The sequence below is a fragment of the Castor canadensis genome, chromosome 10, assembly GCF_047511655.1.
Source record: "Castor canadensis chromosome 10, mCasCan1.hap1v2, whole genome shotgun sequence".
Classification (NCBI taxonomy): Eukaryota; Metazoa; Chordata; class Mammalia; order Rodentia; family Castoridae; genus Castor; species Castor canadensis.
In genome coordinates, this window is record NC_133395.1 from 144593539 (window position 1) to 144608021 (window position 14483).

General features: G+C 42.9%; 1 protein-coding gene across 5 annotated transcripts in view; it reads left to right on the top strand.

The window, feature by feature from the left end:
• The window catches only part of Xpc (XPC complex subunit, DNA damage recognition and repair factor), a 32347-nt gene that overhangs the window by 12984 nt on the left and 4880 nt on the right, over positions 1 to 14483 (top strand). For all 5 annotated transcript variants that reach the window (XM_074044498.1, XM_074044495.1, XM_074044496.1 and 2 more), the window contains 8 exons: positions 1332 to 1455; positions 2514 to 2598; positions 4428 to 4585; positions 5043 to 5163; positions 8053 to 8142; positions 8966 to 9853; positions 11418 to 11578; positions 13377 to 13458. In XM_074044498.1, coding sequence (XP_073900599.1) covers positions 1332 to 1455; positions 2514 to 2598; positions 4428 to 4585; positions 5043 to 5163; positions 8053 to 8142; positions 8966 to 9853; positions 11418 to 11578; positions 13377 to 13458 — 1709 coding nt within the window. The remainder of the gene's footprint in view (positions 1 to 1331; positions 1456 to 2513; positions 2599 to 4427; positions 4586 to 5042; positions 5164 to 8052; positions 8143 to 8965; positions 9854 to 11417; positions 11579 to 13376; positions 13459 to 14483) is intronic.

Below are 14483 nucleotides of genomic sequence, written 5' to 3' on the forward strand. Positions count from 1 at the left end.
TGCTACCATGGCTCTGTAGTAGAATTTGAAGTCGGCTATTGCAGTGCCTCCAGCATTGCTCTTTTTGCTCAGGATTGCTTTGGCTATTTGGGCATATTGTGCTTCAATAAGAATTTTAGAATTGAGTTTCTGTTTCTGTGAAAAAAGACTGGAATTTTGATGGGATTGCATTTGATGTAGGCTGCTTTTGATAATATAGCCATTTTCACAGTGTTAATTCTGCGGTTCATTAACACTGGATGTCTTTCTGTCTTCTAGTCCTCTTCAATTTCTGTCATCAAAGTTTTACAGTTTTCATTGTAGAGGTCTTTCATCTCTTTGTAAGTTTTATTCCTAGGTATTTCATTTTTTGAGGCTATTGTGAATGAGATTGTTTTTGTAATTTCTTTCTCAGCCTGTTTATTACTGATATATGGAAAAGCTCCTGATTTTTGTATGTTGATTTTATATCCTGCTATTTTGGTGAAAGTGTATCAGATCTAAGAGGTTTTTTTGGTGGAGTCTTTAGGGTCCTATAAATGTAGGATCATCAGAATGTCTTTAAAGACTTTTTGGGTTTTTTTTTTTTTTTTAGACTCTTTTTAAATTTTTAATTTTAAATTAGTATATATTGATAGGACAAGGGGGTTTCATTGTGGTAGTTCCATAGATGCATACGGTGTACTTGGAACAAGTTTGCTCTTGTCTTTATTATTTACCTCTCTCCCCTGCCTTTTTCAAACAGTGTGTGATGTGTTTCATTGTACTGTCTTGGTGTATGTATGTATATGTAACATACTTTGGTCCTCTTTACCCCCCAATATCCTTTCCTTTCCTCCTTCTAAAATTGGTTTTGCTAATGAGGTTCACAATTAGATCCAGTCTAGCAAATTCAGTTCATTTCAGCTAGTGTTTACAAGCTATGGAGGGCATAAAGAACTGGAAAAGATACATTCCTTTCATTTTCAAGTTTCTAACTGTGAGTGGAAGGCAGACACCTAACTCATAACTCTGCAAAGCAAATCATGACCCATGTTATTCTCTGTAGAATAGGAGATGCTGGCTTCTTTTTTTTTTTTTAAAGACTTTAAGTATTTGCCAAAACACATACACGAGCATCAGAAGGTGTATCTCTGTGCTTTAGTTTCCCTATCTGAAGATTCTGTCCCTGATTGTTATGTGGGTTAGGTTAAATGAGACAAACAAATATAAAACACTTAGACTGTAACTGAATTGTAGGAATAGTGGTTTCCACATCTGTTCTTCACTTCATCTTTCCCAGAACTTCATTTTTGTTCAATATATAAACTATTATTATTATTATTATTGATTTAAAAAATTATTATTGATAGAACTTAATGAGCCTGTGCTGGGTGACATGGGAGAAAATTCATCCTTCTCTCCATCTGTTCTGCCTGTGGAGCCTGTGGAGATAGAAATTGAAACACCAGAGCAGGCGAAAACAAGAGAAAGAAGGTAAGATTAGGCCCTTGCTTTTAGCTTCCTGGTCTATATAATGGGCAACAAGTACACTTAATGAAAACTTTTGAGAAATAAATAGATGAGCCGAATTGAATATCAAAGTGGTCAGGAACCTCAGATGAGAGAGCCTTGGGCATGCCTTGAGAACTGGCACGAGAAACCTTTTGGGCTGGGGTGTGGCTCAAGCAGTAGAGTACCTGCCTAGCAAGTGCGAGGCTCTGAGTTCAAACCCCAGTACTGCAGTCAATCAATCAATAAAATTGAGACACCTTTGTATCCTGGCTGGGGTAAGAGGTAGAGAAAGGAACTACTGTGTGCCAAGGACTGAGAAGGTAGGTTATCCCTTATCCTACCTCCTTACAATTGAGGAGCCTAGAGGCTCACAGAGCTTAGGTTACTTTCCAGAACTCAGCCAGTAAGCAGATGAGCCAACATCTAAATCCCTCTTACCTGACCTGACTCAGCACTCATGCTTCTCCTCCACTTCCCACTACAAGATTGAGATGATGCCCTGTGGTAAGGTGTCCCTATCCTTCCCAGGATCCTTAGTATCTCTGCAGCCTCTGATGGTCTAGGAAAATGAAGCACAAAACGTGGTTGAGTGGTTAATGAGTTCACTATGTGATGGGCACATTGTTAGGCAGAGAGGAGGGAGATGATCTGTCAGTCAAGAAGTGTCGAGTTTTCTTGAAGATTTTGCCCTAGAGCAGTGCCATATAAATGTCTATGCATTAATCTGACATCAGCGTTGTTACTAAGGAAGGAGTTGGAGGTTGGGAGGTCAGACAAAAGACTTCTGGAGGATGTGGGCTCCAAGGCCTGTTTGTGAGGCAGGATTTGGTGCTGGTAGAGGGTAGTTGATGGCATGGAGAATGTCCTGAGTGCAGGTTTGCAGGTGAGAAGGGGCAGAAAGTAGCCAGCTTGCAGATTTGCTTGTGCAGGAAAGCAGGGCAAGTGGTTCACATGTCATGATGAGCATGAGGTGACTTGGGTCACTGGGGTCTGGCCTCAGTTTCCTACTTCAGCTTTGGATTTTTCACTGTGTGTTGCAGTGAAAAGATAAAAATGGAGTTTGAGACATATCTTCGGAGGATGGTGAAGCGTTTCAACAGAGAAGTCCATGAGCACACACATAAGGTAAGGGCAAGGAATGACAGGAAAGATGGCCCTCCTCTTGGGCGGACAGATCTTTGTTTCTTAGTCAAGCTGAGTCTTGTTTTCTTGCTGTGTTAGTCACTAGATAACCTGGGCAAGTTTCTTATTCTCTCTGAGCCTTTGAGTTTCACTCAAACTTTGGAGTGGGAATAATGATACTGCCTATTTCAGAGTGTGGTGATGAGAATTAGGCACCATTCTGTGTAAAGTCACTTGTAGCACAGTGCCTGGCATGAAGCAGGGGCTGAATAACTGGTACTTGCCTTCCAGCTCTTCTTTCAACCATTGAATAACCCTAGTGCTAATCTCAGCTAGAGTCACTGTGGCTTTTGATTTTAACTGATAGTTAATTGAACATGTATACAGACCCAACAGGGTCCTCATATGGCATTAGAGAATAGAGACTTGTATTGGTTAGGCAACTCTAATCCAAAAACCCAAAATCTGAAATACTCCTAACTTCGAAACTTTTTTGAGTGAGCATCATATCAATATTCAAAAAGTTTGGGATTTTGGAGCACTTTGGATTTCAAATTTTGGATTAGAGATACTCAGCTGGTAAAGGTCTATGCAAATATTTCAAACCCCCATCCCACCCCCGCCAAAAAAAAGAAGTAAAAACCCAAATCTGAAACACTACTGGTTCCAGGAATATCAGATAAGGAATACTCAACTTTTATAAAGCTTACTTTCATATAATTAAGGAGTTTGTTTTTTAGTCTCTCACATGGAACAAGAAAGACTTCAAAACAGAAACTCAGGACTGTGCTCAGAACAGTGAAAGAGATCATCGTGGGTCTGAGTAGCCCAGGAAAACCTTATTTAGGAGAAGGGTGAAAGATTAGGAAGACTGTTGTAGCCAGGATGTGGAGGGGTCCTGGGGATCACCAGCACACCTGCCTATGTTCAGGGTATGTGTGTTAGAGAGCAGTGGCGAGAGAAGGAAGGCTTTTATATCATCTGATGGACAGTGGGCTTCTAGAGAGGGTGGTGGTGATGATGGGATGGGAAAATGTAGGATGGATGGAAGAAACCCTGTGTCCACAACTGCCTTAGAAGTCTAGAGGGGAGACTGGATGAAGTTAGAGAGGGTGACATCCACCTTCCCGAGCTTAAGTGAGATAGCTTTGTTCCTTCTACCTCTTGCTGGGTGCTGGAGGTAAAAGGAACATCAAAGCGACTGTAAGGTTGGTAGCTTTAGTGAGGGAAGAGGGGCAGTACCATTAATTAAGATAGGCTATTAGTGAGGGACTGATTTTGATGGAAAATGATATAATGCTTTGCGTGGGAAAAGAGAAAGATAGTCACATAATCATTATGGTAGGTTGGTGAAGGGTGGGGTTGGGGTCAGAGGAGGGCAGAGATGTGGGATGCATAGCAGGAGAGTATGGGTTCAGACATGCATGGAAAGGTAGAGAGCAGTCAGCACCCAGCTTCTAGTCAGTAGCTCCTGAGTGGTCATGCTCATCTTTTGCATTCACTTTTCCTCTTGGTCTTGTTGGAGCAAACCCCAGATACATTTCATCTAGAAATCCTGCCATACATGTCTTTAAAAGACAAGACTGCTTGAAAACAAGAAGTATGTATTTTGATCTTTGGCGACTTTTCTTTTAAGAAGTGAGTAATGGAGAGAAGATGGGATGAAGGACAAAGTCTTGAGAAATGGCTGATGTTTATCTTTTTACTTCTTGGTACATAAAAATGACAACAAATATTTCCTGCCCACAAAATAGCTGAATGTGGCAGCAAAACCCCTGCTCCTTACAGCCTTCTTTCCATGCCTGCCCTTCCTCCTTTCCCCCTTTCCATAGGTTCACTTGCTGTGCCTGCTGGCAAATGGCTTCTATCGAAATAACATCTGCAGCCAGCCAGACCTGCTTGCTATTGGCCTCTCCATCATACCAACCCGCTTCACCAAAGTGCCACCTCGTGATGTGGACATCTGCTACCTCTCGAACCTCATGAAATGGTAAGGTCCTCTGCCTGTCCTGCAGAGCCAGAGTGGAGGATTGAGTTCAGTCACTTCCTCAGACCTCCCCCTGAGGTGGTAAGCATGCACCAGACAGGGGTCACCGCCTTGAAGAGTGGGAACACCAACATGATCCTGGCCATGGAGGAGCTCCTGGGCTGGCAGGGAGACAAGTTCACACCAGGTAATTTAGGGTAGTGTGAGATGTGCTCTGGCACAGAAGTGCCAGGGACTATGACACCTGGAACATGGATACTTACCTCAGGTGGGCAGTTTGGGAAGGCTGTCCAAGGAAGTGCCATATGAGTTGGGTCTTCAGTGATGGTAGGAATTAGCTAGCCAGGCTGGGAAGAGGAGAACAGAGAGAGGTGGAGTTTTTTATTTTCTTGGCTGAAAAAAAAATGGAAATTCCCTTCACCCTGACCACTGCACTTGGGAATGCTTGGTTTCTCCCCAGGTTCATTGGAACATTTACAGTTAATGTGGACCTTTCAGTCAATGAGCAAGACAGCCTACAGACAACGTTGGAAAGGAGATTTGCTATTTACTCTGCTCGAGATGAGGAAGAGTTGGTCCATGTGAGTGACTCCTGGTGGCAGTGTTTAGTTAGTACTGTTAACTGATGGTAATGAAAATATGATTTCTTCCCTGGAAGATTTGTGTCACTCTATATATTTGTATCTGGGAGCCTCAGATCCCTGGGGTATTTGGAAAAAGAGATCAGACATTTTTATGTCTGTGAGGCCAAAGATTGGCATCTTTAGGCCTCTTCAGATGTGGCTTTAAAGAGTCTAAGATATCTGACAAAGCCAGCAATTAATGCTATAACACCACCAATCAGAGGAAACATTACCATTTCTGTATTGCTCTCCCACATTTTATTCCTGTGTATCTGTAATACATTAATATTTGTTTTGTTTGTTGGAATTTTTTTTAAAACACAAATGGGATCATACAGGTGTTTAAAAAGGGGATCAGCTCAGTATATTTACAGTGTTGTGCAACCACCATCTCTAGTTCCCAAGCAGTTGTATCAGCCCCAGGGGAAAACCCTGTATATACCCATCAGACACCCTTTACTACCCACCCCACTCCTGCCTAACATGGATGGCAGCCACCATCCAGCCTGCTTACTGTCTCTGTATATGTACCTGCTCTGGGTAATTCTTATAATAGAAATACAAATTGTGGCTTTTGTGTCTTTCATTTGGTATAATGTTTTTAAGGTTCAGCTGCATTGCATTTGTATTTTATTTCTTTTAATGATAGACTACTATTCATTCATCCATCTGTGGATACTTGGGTTGTTTCCATCTTTTGGCTATTGTGAAGTGCTGCTCTTCATTCCCCTTCTCCTTTCCCTTCTTCCCTCCCTCCCTCCCTTTGTGGTAACGATTGAACCTAGAGCCTCACATATGCCAAGCTTGTGTACTACCACTGAGCAACACCCCTAGACCATTGATTTTTGTGTTGATCTTATACTCTGCAGTGTTGCTGAATTTGTTTACTGGCTTTAGTAGCTTTCTTAAGCTTTCTTTGGGACTTCTGTATATAGAATCATGCCATCTGTGAATAGCAGAAATAATTTTAATTCTTCCTTTCCAGTTTACGTGTCTTTTATTTCTTTTGCTTATTTGCTGTAACTAGGACTTCAAGTACAGTATTGCATAGTGATCATGAATCTTTGCCTTGTTACTCAGCTTTGGGGAGAAAGCATTAACTATCATGCTATCTGTGGATTTTTACAAATATTCTTTATCATGTCAAGGAAGTTCCCTTCTGTTTCTAGTTCCTGAATGTTTTCTTTTTTTTTTTTAATCATGATAGCATGTTGGATTTTGTCAAATGTTTTTCCTCTGTCAACTGAGATTTTTTTTTTTAATTATTTTATTATTCATATGTGCATACAAAGCTTGGGTCATTTCTCCCCCCTGCCCCTACCCCCTTCCTTACCACCCACTCCGCCCCCTCCCTCTCCCCCACCCCCTCAATACCCAGCAGAAACTATTTTGCCCTTATTTCTAATTTTGTTGTAGAGAGAGTATAAGCCATAATAGGAAGGGACAAGGGTTTTTGCTGGTTGAGATAAGGATAGCTATACAGGGAGTTGACTCACATTAATTTCCTGTGTGTGTGTGTTGCCTTCTAGGTTAATTCTTCTTGATCTAACCTTTTCTCTAGTTCCTGGTCCCCTTTTCCTATTGGCCTCAGTTGCTTTTAAGGTATCTGCTTTAGTTTGTCTGCGTTAAGGGCAACAAATGCTAGCTAATTTTTTAGGTGTCTTACCTATCCTCACCCCTCCCTTGTGTGCTAAAGCTTTTATCATGTGCTCATAGTCCAATCCCCTTGTTGTGTTTACCCTTGATCTAATGTCCGCATATGAGGGAGAACATATGATTTTTGGTCTTTTGGGCTAGGCTAACCTCACTCAGAATGATGTTCTCCAATTCCATCCATTTACCAGCGAATGATAACATTTCGTTCTTCTTCATGGCTGCATAGAATTCCATTGTGTATAGATACCACATTTTCTTAATCCATTCGTCAGTGGTGGGGCATCTTGGCTGTTTCCATAACTTGGCTATTGTGAATAGTGCCGCAATAAACATGGATGTGCAGGTGCCTCTGGAGTAACCTGTGTCACAGTCTTTTGGGTATATCCCCAAGGGTGGTATTGCTGTTTTTCCTCTGTCAACTGAGATCTTGTAATTTCTTATTTCACACTTTTTTTTAACCCCAGAAGAAAAAAGGTAAAAATTTTTTTTTTCCCATCATAACATGGCTTCTGATAGAAACCTGCCATCTGGTTTCTGACTTTCACCTGTGACTTTCTAACAATTAATGTGATTTGCTGGGACATGGAGGTCTGTGGGAGGCTACTTGCTCGAGTAGGTTATCACTTGTGCTGTTTGAAGGGTCATTCCTGAGGAAGCTCCCATCCTTATAGGACAACAGAATTTTCAGAGCTGTAGCCTCACGTTGAAAGACCCAGTGTGGGGGAAGTAGTAAACAGGAAACAGACATGTGATTTGATGACCGTATTTTCTACTTTTTCTTCTCAGAGTGGCATTTAATTTTGTTTTTAATCACAAATGCAACATGTGCTATGCAAAGCAATAAGAGGATAGGTAGCAGAAAAAAAATCCTGTAAGCATCCATAACCCAGTATATGGATCCTTTTCAAGACAGACATGTCTGCATTTATATTTATAAATAGTTTTATCTTATAAAAATGTAATCACATATTTCTTTTTAAAGTTTCTTTTAACATATGGGGAACATTTTCTCATACTTCTGTGAAGATAAATGTCTACATCATTTCTAAGAGTGTCAGAGTTCCAGAGTTCTATTGTCAGACATTTGGGTTTTTTTCTACCTTTTCCTGTCATAAACAAGCAACAAACTGCGTTAAATTAATTAACCCTTAATTATTGTCTCAGGACAAATATGTTACCTCTTCATCCTAGATATTTCTGCTGATTCTTCGGGCTCTACAGCTGCTGACCCGATTGGTGGTGTCTCTACAGCCAATTCCCCTGAAGTCATCCATGGCAAAGGTGAATTTCTCAGGGCTTCCAGAGAAAAGGAGATGTTAGTCTAGTGTTAAAAAAACCAAGTATGAAATAAGAAACAATCTTTTGAAAAATGATTGGTTATGATCATAATTTTAAGAGTTGGTATTCATGGAGCCTGGGTTTTTTGAGCCCATCCGTGCTGCCCATGTTAGGGGAGATTGGATGCATGAGTGGGAGTCTGGCACCTGATCTTGGTGTGCACAGAGTGCTGTGAGAGGTCTGGACTCTGCGGTGCTGTAGTTTCTGTCCTGTGAACAGGGTAGAGTGTCCACATCTCATGAGCAGTCTAGAGTGCTGATAGGTGAAGGACTCTGAATCTTGAGGTGCTCTGGGAAGGAGGATCATTGCTGTCTCTTTGGGATATGGGCATTGTTTGAAGTCTGGTGGTCTACAAGTTGGTTGTAATAATTTCCTTATTCTTAGAAACTGCAGCTGTATTAAGTTCCTAAGTGTTTGTTTGCCAAATGCCTGTGTGTAAGGTAGATATTCTTATAGCTGAGGAAACTGTGACTCAGAGTTTAATGAGCTGAAATCCAAACCCAGGTTTGTCTGTTTCTAAATCCTATGCTCTTTCCTCTGCTTTATAGTTAGAGTGAAAAGAATAATATTGTAGCCTTACCTGAGAAGCCACAGATTTTAGCTAATATTTACATATAAGCGTACAGGGTAGCCAGTTGAGACTGTCTGATCTGGGGACATCTTGCTATACTAACTTGCTAGCCAATGACACAACTCTATTAAATTATAGGATCTCATATCATTAGCAAAAAAGAAGAAAAAGGCAAAATTTCTTACTGTGTTTCAGGCAAAGAAACCTTCTAAGGAGAGGTCCACAGCGGGTCTTGGAGGCTTCTCAGAACCTTCCAGCCAAGTTCCAGAAAACCATACCAAACCAAAGACCAGCAAGAGAACCAAACAAGAGGAAACCTTTTCTAAGGGCACTGGCAAACCAAGTGCCAAAGGGAAGAGAAGCAAGGTAGCTACAGGCAGCAAGAAATGGAGAGAGTCCTCCTCCAGTGAGGAAGATCTGGGAGGATCAAGGGAGCAGCGGAAGGAAACTCAGAGACGTCTAAGTGGCCGAGAGCGGCGGGTGGCCTCCGGGGTGTCCTATAAAGAGGAAAGTGGGAGTGAGAAGACTGGCAGTGGCTCTGACTTTGAACTTTCCAGTGGGGAAGCCCATCATTCTTCTGATGAAGATTCTGAATCTGGCCCTCCAAGGCAGAGGAGGGCTTCAGCTCCTCAGGGGACAAAGGCTGTGTCCAAGAGCGACTCCAGGACCCAGAGTGGAAGCCACCATAAACAGCCAGGCTTTTCAGCAGTATCTTCAAGGTCTTTGAGCAGTAAGAGAGGCAAGAAAATTTCCAACGAAGGTGATATTGCTGAAGGAAGGAAAACTATTGGTGTAGATCAGTGGTTGGAGGTCTTCTGTGAGCAGGAGGCAAAGTGGATATGTGTAGACTGTGTGCATGGGGTGGTGGGTCAGCCTCTGACCTGTTATAAATATGCCACCAAGCCCATGACCTATGCTGTGGGCATCGATAGTAATGGCTGGGTCCGAGATGTTACTCAGAGGTATGACCCAGCCTGGATGACTGCAACCCGCAAGTGCCGGGTTGATGCTGAGTGGTGGGCTGAAACCTTGAGACCTTACCAGAGCCCGTTGGTGGAAAGGGAAAAGAAAGAAGATTTGGAGGTAAGGCTTTGGCTACCAGAGGCTCCCAGACCTAGTCAGGTTATTAAAATGAGTCAGGGTTATTAAAATGATTTCCTTTCTTGAGCACCTTTTGTATCCAGCACTGTTCTTTTGATTTGATGTGACATCTTACTTAATTTTCACAGTATTATGAAGTTTGGGTTATCATTGCCTCAGTTTTACTGGTGAAGTTGGTATCCCTGAGTGATTAACCAACTAGGTATTTGAACTCAGGTCTGTGAGGCTTTGAAGTCTGTACTTTCAGTTATTGTCCAGTTATAAATTTAGAGCTTTAAAATAAGTTATGTAAGTCAGATAACTCATACTAAGTGAAAGAAGAAACAACTCATCTGTATCTGTGTGTCATTGCCCCTTCATTTTACACACACACACACACACACACACACCCTCACCTGACAGAACAACACACACACACACACACACACACACACACACACACACCCTCACCTGACAGAACACTTGTCTCCTGGGAAGGGAGGGACGTGGAATAAGGACTTTGGGAATCGGAGACTTCTAAGGCATAACATAGATGTGTCACTTGGTCCTAGAACCAACACTGACACTGGGAGGAGGACCTGAGGTGCTCGTGTACACAGTTGTGCTGTGGAGTGAGTTCTGCATTTCTGCATGGGAGCTTACCCACATTGGCTGAGGGTTTATTTCTAGTCACTCAGGATAGGGAGAGCATGGGATTACGCAGCATGGCTCACAGTGATGCACTGCATTCAACATTGAGTTTGCCCTGGGGATGTTCCTGGATTGCTTTATTTAGTACTGACAGGTTAAATGGGAATCATGCAGATGGGGTTGTAACCAAGCTAACTAATCTGTCGGTGGATGCTGAGCCTGCAGAGTCCCCTCCTCTCAGCTTCCCCACTTGTCAGTCCTTATTAATCTCTTCTCTCTTTTTTTGGCTGTATAGGGGTTTGAACTCCGGGCTTCACGCTTACTAGGCAGGTGCTCTACTGCTTGAGCCACGCCTCTAGCCCTCTCTTGGGGTTTTTGAAGGGATGCTAAGGTAAAGCACAAGAGAGTTTGAAAAACAGGATTTGGATCACAGTGCTAGGATTTCCTATCAATTCCTCAGAATCCTTAGAGAGATGCAGAGTGGAACTGTTAATCATGGTGGACTAGGAACAGCCCATTTCAGTTTCCTGTGAGAGTAGTCAAGTGAGCTGCATTGTTCAACAAAGATTCACTTTGAGATAAAGCCGCCTCAGGGAAGAACACTCATACTTTGTTTTCTTCCTTGAAGATTTTTAATAGAGCAGGCACTGGTCTGCAAGGTCTGATTAAGGTTTCTAAGGATTGGAAATAAGTCAGGTAACTTTTGGAAGTTGCTGCAAATCATAGAATTAATTCTTCATAGCTTTCACTTGAGGTACAGCCAGCTTCATGGCCAGAGCTATCGGTGCAGCATTACAAAGTCACTAGTGTTTGTGAATATGCGCTCTATCATCTGTTGTCAGAACAAATTAGTGTAAAGGTTGTTCTCTCAAACCTCACTTCTGATGATATGCTCAACGTTGTCTGACCTTTGCAGTTTCAGGCCAAGCACCTGGACCAGCCTTTGCCCACTGCTATTGGCACATACAAGAACCACCCTCTGTATGCCCTGAAGCGACACCTCCTGAAATACGAGGCCATCTACCCTGAGACAGCGGCAATCCTTGGGTATTGTCGTGGAGAAGCTGTGTACTCCAGGTGTGTGAGGTAGCTTGCTGGTTTCCTGATGGTCCAGGATTAGCAGCCTTCTTTCTAGGCAAGGGGCTGCTAATATAGGCCCATCTCATTGGTGAGAGCATTTCAGGGCAAACTATAGTGTGTGTGTGTGTGTGTGTGTGTGTGTGTGTGTTGACTGTAAAGGAGAGCTGATTCTTTAGAATTAAACAAGGATTAGAAGATGGGGGGAAAATAAAAAATAAGACAAGTAAACATATTACAAATTAAGAATAAACAGGAAGGAATGAAGAATTTGATCACAAGAGTTAAAATGAGTAGGTAGGTAATCTAAATGGGTGCTGATGCCTGCGTGGAATGGTGAAAAGCTCTGGAAATGGGTGACGGCATGGTTGCACAGCATGGCGAGTATACATGAAGCCACAAATTGTTAAAATGGTGTATTTTGTTCTGTAAGAAATTGACAAAAAAAAGTGGTGTAAATTTAAAAAAATGTAAGATATATACAAAATAAAAACTTAAGAAATATTAATATAATTTGGAGGTGAGGAAAAAAGAAAAATAGAATCAGGAATTTTTGGAATGTCCAAACGATGCTTACTTGCCAGCTCCTCTGACCTCTGTTCTCTGCTCATATCTGAACACCATGACTGTGACTTAATCACTCCTTTGGAGAATCAAAGATGGTCCACCTCCAGTGGGAGTGTGGCTGGAGCTTTGCAGCTCTGACAGCAGGATGCTACTGACAGAGAAGTGCTGCTCCAGCACTTAGAAAGAATCTGTCCTAGCATCTGTGTAAGGTAGAAAGGATGGACTCACCATCCCTCATTGAAGGATGAGGCTACTGAGGCTTAGGAAGGTGAAGAGGTGGTCCAGGTCACCCTGCTAGGATGTGGCACAGACAGGATTCTGTTGTGTCCACATGCTGTGTTGCTGGTCACCTCAGACTGCTGGGTCAGTAGGGCCCACTGTGTGCACCAGAAGGAAACTTGATGTCCTGGCTTGGTGGAGCCCATATTCCCACTAAGAAGTTAGGGATGCAAACTGAAGAAGAGGTGGTGTGCCCTGCTAAAGAAGGCTTGGTGAGGGAGGAGTTGAGCTTTGTTGGAAAGTAGATTTTCAGGTATAGCTCCGAGCTCAGGGTGGAGAGTGAGTCAGAAGCTTTCTACCCAGAATCACAGACTGCCCTGCATCATTTCACTGTTCATTGTGTATGTATCTTAGTTTTGTGATGGTTTATTAGCTTCTTGTAGTTCTGTGTAGTCGTCTTTTGGGTTTACTGCCCCCTTTTCTGGCTTTGTATTTTTTTTTTCTGTCTTTGTTTTTAAAAGTTATGTAGGTATGTGGCCTTGTGCTTGCTAGGCAGGCTTTGTACTACTTGAACCATGCCTGCAGCCCTTTTGCCCCTTTTCTAGACACTTGTCTCTCCCCTCGTGGTGTTTAGCAGCAGATCAGACCCTCAGTGGGCATTCATACTTGCATGTGGTGGCCTTTACTTCACCTCCTTGGGCTGCAAAGGAAGCTCTCACTGTGACAGAGGCAAGGTAGGAAGCTGCCGACAGAACAGCTCCACACAGGGTAGTTTGTAAGTGGACACATCTCATCAGAGACAAGTAGTCCAAGTGAAAGGTTGTTTTCCTAACACTGCTCTGAGTCTGTTAGGAGCAGGGCCTGTTCCTGCTGCAAGACAGGGCCTGGGGAGAGAATCGGTGGGGCAGTGCTCTCTAACTGCTACAAAGTCATATGAGGCACTAAGGAAGTGTGTTGCCATAGGCAGGTGTGGACTGAGTTTGTCCTTTGTCTACCCATGTTGTACCTGTAGGGATTGTGTGCACACGCTGCACTCCAAGGACACGTGGTTGAAACAAGCAAGAGTGGTGCGGCTTGGAGAAGTGCCCTACAAGGTAATCAGAGCAGGATGTCTGGCAGCAAGGGTGGGGTGGTTGCAGGACTCAAGCTGGGAGTGGATTTGGGGTGATAGATGCCTAGCTTATAGATGCAAAGCCCTGAGTTCAAACTCCAGTATTGCCAAAAAAAAAGGGGATGGGTGGAGGGGTGGGATGCAAAGCTGCCCATGCATGCCAAGGATAGGAAGCAGGAATGTCTTGCTTCTTTGAGGAGGATATGAGCATTTAAATTATTTATTAATGAGGGGTGAAAACATGCAAGAAATCTGGGTGAGAATGCAGCCTGTAGACTCCTGTTGTGAGCGCAAAGGCCTGCAGGCTGGAACTGTGTCTCTGTGAAGCCCTACTTCAGAGACATATGCGCCAACCAGATTGCCCTGTTTGACAGTTTATTAAGTATTTTGAATGTATGTAGTCTCTGTTGAATCTCAATAATATAGGCATTGGCACCATGATGCCCATTTTACAGATGAGAAAAACAGCTCAGAAAGGCAAATGACCCACCCAAGGCCCTACAGTTTGTAAAACCCAGAGCCCAGCAGGAATCCTAGGCCCTGCTTCTACTGCAGTAGAACTGCATGTAACACTGCCATGGTGCTGTTAGGTCAGTTGCCCATGAGCAACAAGAACTCAGCACAGCATTCCATGGACTTTTCTCAGAACTTGTGTCTCAGTTAAACCAGCTCTATATAGTGGCTGGTCTCAGAGGTGCATTTACTTCTTTATCACATCCCACCAAGAGCCCTTGTGGCTGTAATACTGGGGACGGAGGGCCTTTGCTTAATGGGAGGGTAGCAGGTGCTGCCAGCAGCAGTTTGAGTGCATAGAGCAGCCTGCTGAACCTGTGCTTTGCCCTAGACCTCCTCACCTTTTTCTGTGTTCCTTATCACATTGCCAGTCTCTTCATTCTAGACTAGTACTGCCCAGTAAAAATATAATATGAGCCACATAGTCACATTTTTACTAACCACATTAAAAAACAAAAGCAGGTGGTATCTTAACATGTTTCAGTAATTCTAATA